The 17,549-nt window shown below is 40.9% G+C and overlaps 1 protein-coding gene across 4 annotated transcripts in view; it reads right to left on the bottom strand.

The window, feature by feature from the left end:
* Nucleotides 1–17,549, bottom strand: part of CASKIN2 (CASK interacting protein 2) — a 107,274-nt gene that overhangs the window by 74,786 nt on the left and 14,939 nt on the right. For all 4 annotated transcript variants that reach the window (XM_088133325.1, XM_088133324.1, XM_088133323.1 and 1 more), the window contains exon 2: nt 14,246–14,780. In XM_088133325.1, coding sequence (XP_087989451.1) covers nt 14,246–14,342 — 97 coding nt within the window. In that variant the 5' untranslated portion in view covers nt 14,343–14,780. The remainder of the gene's footprint in view (nt 1–14,245; nt 14,781–17,549) is intronic.

A 17,549-nucleotide genomic window follows, 5' to 3' on the forward strand; every position in this document is an offset into this window, starting at 1 on the left:
CATAGGTCAACATCTATGTGGGCTATAGCACAGGATGATATTATAGGGCTTTGTAATATGGATGAGATCCATGTTTGTAATGGCCAGATTATATGATGATCTGCAGAACTGTACAATATACAGTACTACTGCATCTAAAAAGATATTTTCCCTGCACGTATGCCTCCCCCACCCCCAAATATTGTGGATTTCAACTCCTAAAACTGTTGGCTGTAAGAAATGGAGGTCCAGCGACATCTGAAAAGCATCAAGGTGGGATGGCTCTGTTGGGATATGGTACATCAAACTGCAAGCATCCTCAATGTATTGATCTTCACATCAGGCATGGCAATAAATCTGGGCTCTTCAGGATTTTGCCCCATATTCTGGAACTTGCTTACAGCATAAGCTTACAGACATGACACAGCTACATAAGCAGCTTTATTGCAGCCATGACAGAAGTCATATATGCCCCAAACAGCTACATACTGCAGAATACAGAAATCAAAACATACTCTTGTTGTCTGCCCAAGGGTTTAAATTATAGATCTTTTCCTTCAGCCTTTTCAAGTCAATGGAAATATGGCCATTCTCTTCCTACCTTTGAGATTGAGAGATACCACTGTTTACGTAATGGCTCTGTCTAGCCTGAGAACTACAGGTTTCCTCCGCACCAGCTTCAGTCGTTACAATAAATACAAAACAAACTATGTTACGTATTTCCCAGATAAATGAATCACGTTCATAGGATAGGCAGTTTTAGGCAAATATGACACACTTACTGGCTTCAACTGCATGGTGTCTTCTGTTAAGGCTGTCATATTTTTCTAAACATGGTATCAGTTGGTGAGAATACAAGACCACAAGGAGAATATGGACCCATTTCCTTCTTTTGTTTCATGGTAAGAAAATGCTAGCATAAAAGATTAAACTACCAAGCAGTAGATCTTTCAAAAGCAGTTATTTCTGCACAGTAATGTGTAGATTTTACCACTTTATGTTGTTATAGATTATAATTCTTCAACTAAATTAAAGGCTACAGTTGATGGAAGGTCAATTCAGCCACAGAAGTCAGGGGATGGCATGAATCTTCAAAATATGCTTATATTTTTAGTTAAATAAAAGAAAAGGTACAAAACAGGAATGGAAATATGTATGATTCTAGGACGATGGTGCCAAGATATTGTGCAGCTATTCCATCCTTTCCCTCTCAATGGATCTTCTGTAGTACAAAAAAGGATGAACAAATGGTTGAACAATTAATTAGGCATTATCCTCTGGATGACTTTAAGATGCCCTACTCTAGAGTTTGGCTATGGGCTCCATTCTATATTTATATAACGTAATATGGCTCTGCTCCTTTCCATCATTTATGGAAGCCTGATCACTATGTAAAAACAATTAGGCCTTTTCTGGTATAGCTCTTATCAATTATGCATCTAGAAAGACCCATGTTTATTTTAATGTTTACAAAGTAGGTCTTTACATTCCATAATGCAGCTAATACAGTTTAGGAAGTTATCAGGTTCTTTCTGCTGCTATTTTGTTTTTTAGGTATTGTAGATATATGATAGAAATGAAGTTAACATGGATATATAGATTGAGAAGATCATTGACAATAAACCTGGCCACAGCGTGTTTGTGCAGTTCAAAGAGTGAATCAGTTTGAGCATCTATGTCTTCTACTGCTTGTAGGATTAGCTTCACTCATGGTAATTTTCCTACACACACATTACATTTAAATAGGAGATGGCATCTACTCCATAAATATACTGTTGCCTAATGAATACACAAATGTCTCTTCGATAGAACCCATTACCAAAGGTGGTTTTCCACTACATATAGTGTACAGGAGCACACACATAAGATACATACCATTTCCAATATGAGTGTAGATTTATCATTTTTATTGCATTATTTATTGCTTTATTTATGTATTTATTCCCTTCCCAAAGGAGCCCAAAGTAGTGAAGCTGCCGTGTGTTTTTTCTTACTTCAAAGCTTGAGGGAGAAGAGGGAGAGAATTGAACACTAACTGAACATTAGCTTATACTTCAAATGCATCAAGTGCCTAGTGTCTTATGTTTCTTATTAATAAGAAATAATAAGAAATTAATAAGAAATAAATGAAATAAAATATTCACAGCCATGCATCCAGAAAATCAACAAGGGAGAGTGAACCGCAAAATGTTAACTTGGATAAGTCAACTGTTTCTGAACTTCTTGTTCAACCAATAGATTTCCCTGGCTGCTCACAGGAACAGAACACGCAGAACAATTTCACCCCACCCTTATTTTTTAAATGGAAGAAGGCATAAATTGATGGGCTGGCTCGCTCTCTTTTAGCATGACCTCCAGCCAGAGTACTTGTAGAACAATGCTTATCCTGCCTTCCACTGTCCTTGCAACTGGCCATCTGCCCAGGCAATCCACCACCCTGCCTCCTCTGTCCTTGCAAGTACAGAGCTTCTGCATTCAGTTTACACCAGTCTTCCCTAGCCTGGAGCTCTCCAGATGTGTGGGGCAACTGGTGCTTGCTGGCACTGATGGGAATTGCAACCTACACAGCTGGAGGTGCCAGATTGGGTTAGGTTGGTTTACAGACATTATCTAAAATTACACATTTGATTCTGGGGGAGGAGGGTGGATATCTAATAATAAAGTGTATGATTTTTGACTTATCCATATTTAGATGTCCCCTTTTCTTTACCAGTTGCACAAAAACGAGATTTCCCACTCCAAGTTCAACATTTCATGAACTAAACTGTTTTTGTCATTGCCTTAAAGAGGTTTGCTGTCATGCACTCTGTTGACTAATGATATGCCTTCTTTCAGCTATTCTCAAAATGGGCTTTTCAGAATTATAATTCACTGCTCTTTCTGAAACATCCATCCATAGCATTTTAGGTTCCAAAGAGTAAGATGCATCAAAAGCGGTATAATTCTTTCCAGGAGCGAGCCTCATGAAACATTATGTAAGTATTCAACTTAAAGGGCACTTCACCTTCAGATGGAATGAATATTAAAATAATTAATCTGCTGAATGCTAAACCAGTTTGTTTATGCATATACTTTTTTTCCACTGTATATGAGAGAGCCATAGAGCACACTAGAAATCTCTCCAAAATCTCAATCATTTGTTATTACAACCTACTACAACAACCTATTGGTCAAGAGGCTTGGTTTGGAGGAAAAGAAACAGTTGTCACTTAAAGGGGATCATCTCTGGTTACTGATTCATCTAGGTACAGGACAATCCTGGCCTTACAGGAGAAAATGTAGCCCAACAACTCATACAGGGTCCTTGTGCAAAACTAAATCTTTCTCCCAGTTTATTCACAAGGCCTGTGCTGAGAACTTCTGGACCAGTTTCTTCAAAAGCCAGTCTACAACCTGTTCTGCTGCTTTTCTAAACACATTCTATTATAATGCCAAAGCAAAGTTCTGTGTATGTGCAGAAGGAAGACCAAGGGTCAGAAGGAAGACCAAGGGTCCATCAGGATGGCAATTTTGAAACGGGAATGGATGGGCTTTCCCAGGTGAGCTTGCCTTGTGTAGGATCCATTTCAGGGCCTGGCTGATATCTCCTCTATGTCAAGAAAACAAATGGGTCATCCAGTCCACATGACAGGAAAATGCAAAATGTCCACCTTCTCAAAGTTCTACTCTAGTTTTTGCCTTAATGTTCTAGCCATGCATGTCCCCGACACATTCCAGGTAGCAAGCTCCACAGCTTGGGAGCTCACTGCAGTCTGAGGCCAATCTCACTTGGCCATGGCTTTGGGTACACAACAGAGACAGCTCCTTCTGGGTTTTACAGCTAGCTACAGCTTTCTAGCAAACATCAAGCTCAGAAACAGACAATTACTTCTGCAAATGAATGAACCAAAGGGCAGCTATGCAAAACCCCCAAAGCAGCCCACTGTTGGGGCCAGTGGAGTTGGAGCCATCAGTCAACATATGCTTTAGTGCCCATTCAACAACAGCTGTTACTCAGAACCAACAGGGCATCTTAACTATGATTTTATTTATTTAGCAGGAGACGTACAAGTCTGATCCTTCTTCTCTGGGCAATACACAGTATCTTTGTACTGCAGAGATATAAAATCTGGATTTCAGGAAGAGAAAGACAGATATAGTGGCTTCCTACATCACAGTTTCTTTTTACATATTCTGCTGCCATCCATGCTGGCCTATAAAGGGGAAAAAAGGTAGGTGTTTGTGTGTGTCCCTTTATCTCATGGCAAATGGCGCCAGTATGTAGTTCTTTCCTTATCTGTGGCTGCTGGTGGCTTCCTGTGCACACGCATGTACACCCCCCCTGCTCAACCCTTGAGTTGCACAGGGACTTGCCTGTCTTTTAAGCTCTTGATTGGGATGATATCATCTGCACTATCGCCAGAAGATCAGATTGCTAAACTAGAGCGGTAGCCAGAAGGCATTTCCACACAGGCTTATAAACCGCTGGAAAGCTTACTAATGCAGGTGGAGCATACACTGGTGAAGCACCACCCCAGCCTCAGACCTTTGCCTCCAAGCTAAAATCTGAGCTCAACTTTGTGGGGAGAGCCTATTTGCACCTCTGTTTTTGGGAGGGGAATATTTCCCCCTCTCCACTTCCTTTCTCAGGTTTTGGGGCAGAAGAAGGAAGTAAGGGGATTGTTGCACTTTCATACTTCTGAAGTGCCATTTACTAGCAGCAGCTCTCTGGATGTGGCCCCCTGCCAAACCATGCTGAGCGTCTTTCAAAACACATGCACTGCAAGAATATGAACATATAAAGTAACTTGGCAGATTCAGTTCCTTTCAAAGTCTGATTGGAAATTCATCTGCACTGCAGCAAACATTCCAGAGAGTCCATTCCATATGAAACTATTATTTTGAGGGAGGTGCTGGGTCAGTGGGAGATGCAATTCCACAAAACAGCAGAACCCAATGTATGAAAAGAAACATCCTTACCTCTCTCCTCTTTTCAAGAAACCCTTGAATAAAAAAAATATTGCTAGTTCTTCTTCTCTCAACCTTATGAAATTCTTCCTTGTCAAGAAGATGCTGCAACTCTGGTAGAGTCCTTACACTGCATGCAAGCAGTCTCATGTTCAACCCCTGGTATCTCCAGCTAAGGCTGGGAAAACTGCTGGAGAGGAATGTTGGTATCAATCAGTGTTCTATGGAACCAGTGTTCTATGGAATGTTCGAACACTGCCACTTCCTCTGCTCCTGTGAACATTCCCCTTGGGAGCTAGTGTAGACTTAAGCACTAATCCGGACACCCTTGAGGGATGTGGTTCTTCAACTTGGCAACCCAACTGCATAGACCTGACACAAGTTCCATCCCTTTTTTGCATGTGTTGTAAAGTTGCACGCACAGATGAAACAGGAACAGCTTGTATCATGCCAGAAAAACACTTGCTTTCAACAATTTGAAGAAAGTGGCAGATCTCAGGGACACCTATTATGCTCAACCCATTGCAGGTTTGTTTGTTTGGCTTATCTGCTGCTTCAGTCATAAAACTGACTCTAAACAGCATGCATTCCAATCCAATAACAATTCAAATACAGTAATTCATGTTATTATTTCAAAATATAGTGGGAGCACTATTTGAAAGCAGTCTGTCTCTGAACAGAAGACAGAAGGGGAAATGATGATTCTGAAGCCTTGCTATTAAATTCCTGACGCATATGGCTTCAGTTGGACCTTTGGATAATTCTGAGTTCAGCCTTGCCTAGAAGCCCAGCTCTGCTCTGCAAACTCAGCTCCATTAGTCCCAAGTGGGAAAGGATCTTGCAGGGGCCACAGCACAGATTCTTGTCAAGAGTGCACAGAAACCTACTGTATAAAATTATTATTTGCATGACAGCCCACTCTATAGCTTATTTAACTGTGATTCATTTAATTAACCCAATTTTCTGGTCCGATATAAGTTAATGAACTATAAATTAACCACAAAGAGGGGGTTAGTTTTAGGTTAAAACAAACTCAGGCTATTTAGGACTAAAGTAATTCCCCTATCCCAATCCTGGGCAGCCATATTATTCAAATGGAATGCAGGGGATTAATTCGTCTTTTCTGCGTCCAAGATAAAATCCTAGAGATGCTGACAAAAATGGGGTTTCTCTAGGCATTCTACCTCTGTGGTCACTTCAGTATTCTCTCTCATACAAGGGACGTGGCAGGGCTAGAAAAAGGTCAGAAAGGGGTTGGTGGCTAACACTCCCACCACTGTCTGAAGGGTGCTGATCCCAACTTGACACCATGTTTGTTTTATTTTTTGCTTGACTTTGGAAGAAAATGGAAAACTCAGGAAGAGAGGAAAAAAGGAATAGCTGACCAGCCTCTTAGTAAAGGGTGAGAGGTTGAATGGCTGAAGGACTCAGACGTTTAAGATGGTGTGCTTCTAGGGCACAGAGGGAAGTAATCTAACCAGAGGGTGGGATGACTAAGTCAGCCATGCCTTGCAAATAGGGCCAGAATGTGGAAAGTAAATCTCTAATGGTTTTCCTTCAAGGACCAATACTTGAGGAATCTTGTTGTGCTGTTCAAACACATCTTGCCTTTATATATTCCACCCCCCACTCCCTTACTGCATGGCAAGGTAGCTCTTGTACCCCAACTAACATATCTTGGCTATTCCTTGGGTTAAAAGAGAATGGGCAAGGAAGCAGAACCCTTCTCTGTTTAGATTAGCCTTGCCCTCAGTCTCCTTTAAGGTGGCTCTCCCAGACACAGGGTTAGTGCAGGTGCTTATCTTAGTTTGCTGAGGGCTCCATGCTGCTGATTTGAGGCCCAAAAAAGGAAGTTCAGCCGGTGAGATGAAATAGCAAACTAAAGGAAGAGGGGTGGCAGGGCAGAAATATATGATTCTTACCCATATCTAAGAAATCACAAGAAAAAATTGGGGAGGAGGCTAGCAGGAAATTTTTAAAAATCTTCCAATTAACTTGGATTCCCTCTCCCCGGGGTTATTCTTTTTTCTTGACCATTTTTACACATACACATGATGAGTGCAGAAGTTGTCACATAGCTGACTGTTATCAGCTGCTTGAATGTCCAAGTTGGCCAGACAGGAAACAGCAGCCATAATTATATTTTCCCTGCAATAGAGAGAGAGAGTTGGAAGACTCACATCCCACAAGAAGCAACCTGGATTCCAGAGATCCCAAAGTAAGAAGGAATGCTTTTGCTGGCACATAACTCAGCTGCTGCTGGACAAGAACCCCTGTAAGGGGACAAGCAGAACAGAGAGAGGGTGGAAAGCTGATAAGTCACAATTCAGTGGCCCCCAGTTTCAAATGCTGATAGGATTCTTCTCTGAAATGCTTTTCCCTCCTTGTCATCCAGATTTGAAGAGGCATCTGTTTCCTGATGGGGGAACGGTTGAACCTAATCACACTCAAGGGGTGTGTGCAATGTCCACCATGAAAGATTAGCCTTCCTTGATAGATCATTAATAGATGAAGTTTTAACTTGCTTGGTGGGGTGGAGAGCCTTTATCCCAAGTGTAAATAGAGGGGCTCACAGCTACCCTATGACTTTATACACAACTCAAGAGTTCTGCAGACTGAGGAGTATTTTCATAAAAGCAGGTCTGGACAAAGTCAAGTATTCCCTATGTATGTGGCCCGTCTCTTAAATGCTTTCAAGGGCAAAGTAACTGAGTAAGTTCTTGACTCTTTTCTACTGTTTAAGTATCTCTTAAACCTAGAAAAATGAACTTTCTGCATGTCCTCTCTCTTTCCCACTCTGGCTTAGAGACTGCCATCCAAAGCCCCTTGCAACCTATCTCAGTGGGGAGTGCTCCCCCTGTCATTAACAACATACAAAATAGAGAGCAAGGGCCCTTTGTTGGCCCCATCTAGTGGTGGGCAGATGTGGTCATTCCAGAATAGAAGCAGGCAAGCCATAGACATTCTATAGTGATGCTGCAGTCCTGGTTTATTATGTCTTTATCTCTTTTCTTTTTTGGAAATGTCAGTACAGTAGAATACTGAAAACTCCATGCTAAGAGGGGTAAGGGTTGGTTTCAAAGAGGATCAACACTTAAATATCAGGAAGAGATAGAAATGGTGCATGTCAAGGCTGCTACTACTGTTATACTATTAATACAATTTCAGCTGTCACTGGTTTTGAATTTATTTATTTATTTTTCATTTATTATTGTATTGCTATAGTGCCTGACTCAGAAAGTAATTCCTGGTGGTTTACATCATAAAATATATAAAAATATAATAAAAACTTAAAGCTAATAAAAGCCAAAATCTACCACTATTTGCTACCTCTTAGAAGAAAAATACTATCTTGCTGACCCATGGTCATTTTCATATTTTGGATTTACTGACTGACTGAACATTATTTATTGCCTGAAAGCAAATAACAAACTAAAAATTACTGGTCCTTGCTGTCCCATCAGAAGGAAACAAAGAGAAGCAGGTTGCAATTAAAAAGGCAAACCTGCCTCTCTAAAACAAGGGATCCCAATCTTTTAAGAAAAGTACGCAATTTGTCACTTTGAGGATATGCTGTGAACACAAAGAGAAAATAGCTGCCATTGGGGCTTGTATGGCTGCCACCATAGTGCAGTCAGCTCCAAAATCTAATTTATCAAAAGGTAGTCTGATAAGATTGCTCCTTTCCACCCTCTCTAGCCCCTTCCCCACCCCTAACCCCCACATTATTTTGTCTTTTTATGCCTTGGTTCCACAAACAATGGTGCTTATAGGCAGAAACTGAAAATACAACCCATCAAAATGAAGTTTTTCCAAGTTACATCAAAAATCCAGATTCACTAAAAAAACAACACAAAACAAAACAAACCCACATACAGACAAGTGAAAAGTCCTTCAGAAGAGTTAAATATGACCTCAGAAGAATCAAAGCACAAGAATCAAGCTTCCCTAATTTATATGACCCTTGTAAATCAATGTTGGTTGTTTATATAACTATGGACTGAGAAGATCCACCCTTTTCTCTGTCCTTATTAAAATCTACTGCACAATACAGTACGTGAATCTTGAAACAATGCATACTGAACAGCAGGCTGCTGCTATGGTAGAAGAATTTAATTTCTGTTGCTTCCTTGCATTGGGATAAACTACTGTACATATAAATCCCTTCTATATCACCAAAGAAGTAGAGTAGATGTTGCAAGAGACACAAGGACTCACCTAGAAGTCTCACTTCTTACCACATATTTAATGAGATATCTGAGAACTTTGGAATGTAAAGCAATACAGGTTACCAGCAGTGTCCCTCCACCCTTCCCTACAGTACACAGCAACCTAAAGAGACCCACAGAGAGTAAACTGTACTTACAACTGGATAACACTGCTTTGATCTCTCTGGGTTCATATTCTGATTGCCAACGCACACAGAAGGATTCATGTAAGTATTAAAATAAGAAAACCTATAACAAGAGACTATCCAATACACCCAGCAGACTTCTGAGGCTTGTAACTGTTATTAGAACCAGAAGTCAAATCCAGGAAAATTAAGTTTAGTATTGAACATGCCTTTTGGACACATTATGTGAATACCTAATTCTCTTGAGAAGTCTATAATACTGGGAAAGGTGGAAGGAAAGAGAAGAAAAAGGATGACAAGCCACAAGATGGGCAGACTTAATTACAGCAGTGGTGGATGCGCTGTTGGAAGATCTGAAGGACCAGACTGGGGACAGATCGTCATGGAGAAATCTATCTACGTGATTGCTGAGAGTCAACACTGGCTTAATGGCACATAATCAATCAATCAATTCAGCAGGCATAGCCCTTGGCTGCTAGTCTACAAAAATACATTATTCAATATATAAATAGTTAAGATGGCTCAAGTGTTTCACCTGAAAATGTAATATATGAATGCAACAGACCACTACTTTACAACTAATCTAGCAACTGCAGCACATAACCAGTAGAGATATCAGTCTAACTTCTCTGAAAATTATCTCCTGTTTTGTACTTTCTGCTTTAATTCCCTGTGAATTAATGAAGATGTACTCCTAAGATATTTTAAATGTATACCTAAAAACAAAGTACTAGTGTGGCAGTCCATACTGATAAACGCTGGTTCTTATGAAAAATATTCCAGTGATCAGGGTTCAGCTGCAGCTCCCTACTAAGTGTACAGTGTGTGTGTGGCAAGCTCAAGTTTGCCTTTGGGAATGTATGAAATAGATTTAAAGTGGCTTATGAATATGGTTTGCTTAAACTAGTCATGCTTAAACAAATGTGGAGGTAGCACCATTTGTTCAGAAGAAAGAGAGAAGAATGAATGTGTCTAAAGTCTGAACCATGGCATAGCATAAGGCACCCTTTCAATTATATCCTCTTACTGTTTCTAGTTTGGAAATATATAGTCAGCTTCCACCATGCAACCATTTAAATATAGTGCAGCCTACTGTGTACAACGTCACACTATGTGTTTGATTCAGCATCCTGGCAGCATGGTTAGATATCACTTTCATCTTTGCACTTCAAATCCCATCATCATTCATAGTAGATATACAGACAGAATAGAAGTAATAAATAGAACAAATGATATATTGACTTCATTAACAATTTCAGCTGGGTACTTGTAGAGACCAAGAAATGGGACATTCTCTTCTATGGAAGATCTCCCAGGTGGTCGCCCAAGCTTTTAAAATACAGTCTAGCCACATCTCCATTGCCAGTTGAAAAACTAAAGACACTAAATGTGACAGAATCCATTCAAGTACACAAGACTAGCCACTAGTGACAATCACGCTGTTGGCTAAGCAAAGAAAACACCCCAACTTTCACTAACATTTTCAAAGGTGAACAAACCCAACAATGAAGTTGCAAAATTAACACAATTCCCAGACAGCATCACTGTGGCTCTCCAAAATGAGGAGAAATTCCAAGTCGTTCCACAGTTCTGAGCAAACATTTGACTGTGTCTTTCTTAAGAGTCATAGGATGATAGGTTTTGCTAGGACTGGTAATGGGGAGGAGAAAAAAACATGTCAAGGGTGGTAACATTTTCAGAGAACAAATGAAATCTGTAATGTGCTTTAGAAAGACCCCCGTTCTTATGAGCCAGCTGAACTAGGCTCTCCTTTTCCTCACAGAAAGACTCCTAGACATTGTCCTTTTCAAGGGACAATAGCCACCAACCCCTTCCCACCCCCAGGAATGTCAGGCTGAGCTTGGGTTCCCCCCCTTTCTCCTCTGGGGCTACTGTGCCCACCCCAACCCAGCCAACTGGCCCTTTGTTAACAAGCGCGTCCAGCCGAGAAAGTGATTGATCATCAGGGAGAAAGGCCAATGCTTTGACGGGTCGTTTAACAATTTCAATTAAAGTCCTCAGCATTCAAAGCGAGGAAAGAAGAAATGTTTGAAGAAAAAAAAGAGACTCTGCCAGAGCTATTGTGGGCAAAGCTCCTATGGCAACTTAGCAGGGTCAAAAGGGCCCTCCCTAGAAAAGGTACAAGGTTTGCAGAATGTATGCTGTTTTCCCTTTCTAGTTGAATTATCAAAAGCAGGGGTAGCACATTGCTCCTCCGTCCCATGCACAGCTAGATATCACTCTTGCCCTCTTCAAAAAAAATTGTCTATAGCCCCCATAGGTCCATTCAGTAAGAGATGTTGTGACCCATTTGTAGACCTGTATCTTTCAAGCTGCTCAAGAATATGCCGACTGAATATTAAACTACATGTCCTCGAATTCCTGTTGCTGGGATTGGTGCTTGATTCTTGATTATGTGCAGTGACTTTTTTTAGATACATGAGATCCCTGAAGGCTGATCAGAAAGACACAATTCTGAATCCATTGAGACAGGGGAAGAGTTCTTGCAAGGATTTTTTTTTTTAAATGGTCAGCATCTCATCCTGTCTTACAGAAAGAGGCTGTTGCTTGCTACCTCCATGGCCAGTTACATTTACAAGCCACACAGCTCACCTGAGGGGCCTAAACTGGATATATTTATCAATGAGAAAGGCCCTTCAGCAATTGTTCAGCCCTGTCTGGAAGCTGAGAAGGTGATGCTCAAAGTAAAAACAAAGGTGATGGCAGACCCCATCAGTCAGGAAGGGGGTGCAGCAGCCCCCTTAGGATTGGGAACACATGGTGGCCTCATTGGGGCTGGGGAGGAGCTGGTTCTAGGGAGGGTGGAGACATATGGGAGGGGAGCAGCTATGGAGGTGAGTCAAGGAAAAGAAACCTGCTCCTGATGTGCCCCTTTCCTCTTCTTGCCAAGGCCAAGAGGCCGGGCTGCCAACCAGGTAGGCTTACCAAGGAATGCCTTTCCTCCCATAGGGCACTTTCCCGAGATGCTTTGGTAGCCATTACAATCCTCCCACCTCCCCAAAGCCTTGCTTTAATTTGTGACATTTGCATTGCAAATTGATGACATCAATTGAGAATAATCAACCCCCCACCAAGTTAGACCTTAAAAATGAGATTTCACTGTATATATCAGGGGCCAGCAACTTGCAATTCAAGAGCTGTATATGGCCCTTGGCTTAGTTTCATATATCCTCAGCCTAATTTGAAGAGCCCTTTGCAAACAAACAATTTAGCTCTCAAAACAGGTTTGTTCCTTCTCAATAGCCAAAAAGAGGATGTCTTAAAGACAGAAAATGGGGGCCACACTCACTTTTGATTGTGATCTCTCCCACCACTGGCAGGTATTGCAGCTCTCAGCATATTAATCTTATGGGAATGCAGTCCTTGGCAGAAAAAAGACTGCCTAACCTAGCTATCAGCAATTAGATATGGGGGACTGAAGGTATAATCCAAATTTATTTGTGTCTTTCCCAGGAGAGATAAAGCGCTGTCCCACTATGTAGGACATGCTTCAGCTAAGCTTTTCCTTCGAAGGCACTGGTTTTTCTGCTTTAATTTTTTCTGATTCTATGCAGAGCCAACATTTTCCCCATACACATTATTCTTTTTCTCAAGAAGAACTTCTATAGCTTCCAGGGATCCACCTTCACTCAGTGATTCATTAAATGGTTGGTATCCAACACGGTAAGCAGTAACAACTTTGCTGTTTGGGAATATTAGGAGTTGTAGTCCCCATAGCAGAGAAGGCAAGGATGGCATTTGTGAAGCTGCAAGGCAAAGACCGGAATACGTCCTCTACCCGCTCCTCATTTGCTTCCATCCTCAACCAAGCAGGTGTCAGTCAGAGGTGCTTCCTGAAGTTTGCCTTTCTTGGCAGATCGTTTTAAAATCTTATCTAAAACCCTTACATCTGCCACAAAACTATTAAACACATTTTTTGGCTTCTTGTTTCTTCTCTGCCCATTATCTCTATTCTTCTTACCCTGTATAATCCATCTCAAGGCTATAGAAGTTCTCCTCCAGTTCTAGCCTTCTGAGGCATCAAAACCATCTATTTGTAAAGCCTGGAACCTCCTTATATCCTTTTCCCAATCTTTTAGACATTTTTTTTTAACATAAAAGCTTTATTTCCTCTTAATCTTCTATCCATCTGAAGTTTCCCAATACTGAACAGATGGCCCAAACATGCATTCTCCCTCAGTAATTTATTCTGATTAAAAGCAAAAGGTAAAACAAGCTTTCTTTTGACAGAGTGGCATATTTCATACATACACACAAAATAAAATGATGCAGCCATTATTCAAGATGAACCAAAAAACCCCAGCACCCATACCTTCCCTGTCTACTACAGCCATATTAAGAAGATAGTTAGCAATAACACCATGAGCTATTTGCCACTATTCATGAAAGAAAAACTGGAAGTCTCCAATAAAGGTAAATCCTTGTGTACCAACTTAAGAGGACAAAAAGAAAAAAAAACCACGTTGTATTTGTAAGAGGATAATTGAAATACAAACACAATATACTTTACAACAGTGAGGAAGAGTGTGGTCACATCACTTCAGTGCCTCTAAGCCTTCTATCTAGATGTTACATGATGATGGACAGCTCAAAGGCCTTTCTCATGATTCTCTACTTTTAAACCAGACATGGATTGGCCAATCTTTCCAGTAGAGGAAACTTCCCAAGAGAAGATAGTCTTCAAAGATAAGACTGTCCTCTTTCGATAGAAGTCATGCCACTGCTATTTCCAACACTGTAACATTTTCTGATTGATAAGCAGAGGTATTTTATACTTCAAGAATTGCCAGACAAAGAGTCACCTATCACTACCCATCTCTTTGCACTGCATAACCATTAGCCGTAGCTACTTTGCCAAAAGCCACAGGACTGTAGCTAATTTACTGATGGGTATTGACCCAAGTGAAGGCAAACTATCACATTAAGGTGTAAGGAGATACTCACTACTTTTAGACGCCTTGATCTTTGCTACCAATTTCTGTACACCAGGTACATCCTCATTTTTCACGGCCTGGATCAGTTCCTGTTCTCGCCCCATCATGAACAAGGGCAGCTGCTCCCAATTTATGAAGCCATCAGGATGCTCCGTGTGTGAGATAACTACTCATGAGAAAGCCCAAAGGAATGGTGGGAGAAAAAAGCCCAACAAAGAAAAATATTTTCAGAACTCCCACAGTACATTAAAAAGAAAAAAGTCCGTTAATGGTGATAAATGCTACTGGGCATTAAATGGATGATAATTCAGTGCTTAATGACTGAATCCCAGTTGTGGGGAGAAATTGGGAAGGAGAAATGAATAGGTTGAAGCAACAGAAAAAGTGTTATATTTAGCTGTTCTTGCTACATAAGAGCATCCTCCCCAAATCTCCAGTCTTCCTAGGCAAGTAGAAGCTCATCACGAGCGGGAGGAGTCCTCTGTTTCTCCAGGTCTGTAGATGGAGAGCCTTTGCAGACAAAGCCTGACCAGTTCTTCAGGTACCTATGAACATAAAGGACAGAATCAGTTTTTTAAAAGACCTCTGATCATCCACTGGAATACTGTGCTAACATAAATCCTGGATTATAGGCAATTTGCTTGTTTTTCAGTTAAAATACAATTCAATACTAGATAGAGTGATAGGCTCCATGAAATGAATGCTTCACTAGGTGTACAACAGATGAAGGGGAGGGGCTGTGAGAAAGAAGTAGCAGCTGGGCTGAGAAATCTAATTTCCTCGACTACTATAACCCTCCCTTAATCTTTATGTGCTTCTAAAAACTTTACCAGAAGTACTTCAGGGGTATTTCTTCTTAAAGTCTTGAGATCTAGAAGCTTCCTCTATTAACATAAGCCAAAATCAAGGGTTTCAATATTCTGCAGAAATGATCTATGATGTTACTATGTATGTCATTAATGATATAATTGCAACCATATGCACTATTTAGATACAGGTAGACATATTTCATGGCCTGCAGGACTTTTTAAAACAAAACAACGCAAATATCCATCAATTGGAGATGTACAGTATTTGTATACTGGTTCAATAGAGAGAGGTTCAATAGAGAGAGGCTCAGAGTTAAAGAAGGGTAAGTTCTATCTTTGAATACACACTTAGTTGGCAGAATTTGTTTCAGCTTTTTCTTGCAAAAATCCAGTCCTGATTTTCTCCCCTTCCAAATTTGTTTTCTTTCAACAGCCTGATTTATGGAGGGAGGAAAAAACAACACACCTTTTGTATTGTTGTTTGTTAGAAGGGACAAATTCTTGCCAAGCCACTGCAAGAACTGTGGAGAGTCCCTATTATCTTTGGATCATATTTCTGAAGATATTATGATGTGGCAAATAATAATAAGCAGCACCATTTGTTAACATTTAAAGTAAAGAAACAAATCAAACTATCCACATTGTTAAGAAGGGAAAAATGGAACAAAAACGTAAAGCAAAACAACTAGAATGACTGCATTTGGACCTTGCAGGTACTTGCAAAAGGAAGACAAAATGCAGTTCCTATTCCTGCCGAACAGCATCAGTAGCTGGATACAGTACTGAACAATATATTATGTGCCTTTCACACAATGATTGCTTCTGTGCAACTTTTAATACAAAAACAAACACAACACTCTAGGTTGGGCTGAAACTCGCTTCTGAACAAAGCAGGCTTTACCAAAGGATGTTGCAAAGAGATTGTGAGCAACATCTGTAACATGCAAATAAGAGAATTGAACTGGCCCTTGGGTGTTGTTCCAGTGCCTCTCTATTGAACATTCAGTGATATTTCTCACTCATGCCCAACGCCTTATTATATCACAACCTTTGAGACACAGGCAATCGGGTGGAAAAGAAGCTTCCCTTTGTCCTGACATTAAAAGCTATGATTACCCACCTGATACAGCCTTTCTCAATATGGGTCTTTCCAGGAGTTTTGAACTGCTAATTCCATAAGCCCCCAAAAATGCAGCCAACAGCAAGTGATGATTAGAGTTTTTGTCCAAAACATCAGAAAGGTCCTAGCTTTGAGAAGGCTACCCTAGAAAATGTGAAACTTAAGACGCTGCAAATCATTTTTAGCCAGTAGTTACTGCAACAAAAGTAAAGGGGTACCAGGTAACTTTTAGGCATACAGTGGGGCAAAAAAGTATTTAGTCAGCCACCAATTGTGCAAGTTCTCCCACTTAAAAAGATGAGAGAGGCCTGTAATTTTCATCATAGGTATACCTCAACTATGAGAGACAAAATGGGGGAAAAAATCCAGAAAATCACATTGTCTGATTTTTAAAGAATGTATTTGCAAATCATGGTGGAAAATAAGTATTTGGTCACCTACAAACAAGCAAGATGTCTGGCTCTCACAGACCTGTGACTACTTCTTTAAGAGGCTCCTCTGTCCTCCACTCGTTACCTGTAGTAATGGCACCTGTTTGACCTTGTTATCAGTATAAAAGACACCTGTCCACAACCTCAAACAGTCACACTCCAAACTCCACTATGGCCAAGACCAAAGAGCTGTCGAAGGACACCAGAAACAAAATTGTAGACCTGCACCAGGCTGGGAAGACTGAATCTGTAATAGGCAAGCAGCTTGGTGTGAAGAAATCAACTGTGGGAGCAATAATTAGAAAATGGAAGACATACAAGACCACTGATAATCTCCCTCGATCTGGGGCTCCATGCAAGATCTCACCCCGTGGGGTCAAAATGATCACAAGAACGGTGAGCAAAAATCCCAGAACCACATGGGGGGACCTAGTGAATGACCTGCAGAGAGCTGGGACCAAAGTAACAAAGGCTACCATCAGTAACACACTACAGTGCCAGGGACTCAAATCCTGCAGTGCGAGACGTGTCCCCCTGCTTAAGCCAGTACATGTCCAGGCCCGTCTGAAGTTTGCTAGAGAGCATTTGGATGATCCAGAAGAGGATTGGGAGAATGTCATATGGTCAGATGAAACCAAAGTAGAACGTTTTGGTCTAAACTCAACTTGTCGTGTTTGGAGGAGAGAGAATGCTGAGTTGCATCCAAAGAACACCATACCTACTGTGAAGCATGGGGGTGGAAACATCATGCTTTGGGGCTGTTTTTCTGCAAAGGGACCAGGACGACTGATCCGTGTAAAGGAAAGAATGAATGGGGCCATGTATTGTGAGATTTTGAGTGAACACCTCCTTCCATCAGCAAGGGCATTGAAGATGAAATGTGGCTGGGTCTTTCAGCATGACAATGATCCCAAACACACCGCCCGGGCAATGAAGGAGTGGCTTCGTAAGAAG

This window comes from Python bivittatus, unplaced genomic scaffold, assembly GCF_059951505.1.
Source record: "Python bivittatus isolate LINGU-HERP-01145 unplaced genomic scaffold, Pbiv_v1 ctg000080_np1212, whole genome shotgun sequence".
Taxonomy (NCBI): Eukaryota; Metazoa; Chordata; class Lepidosauria; order Squamata; family Pythonidae; genus Python; species Python bivittatus.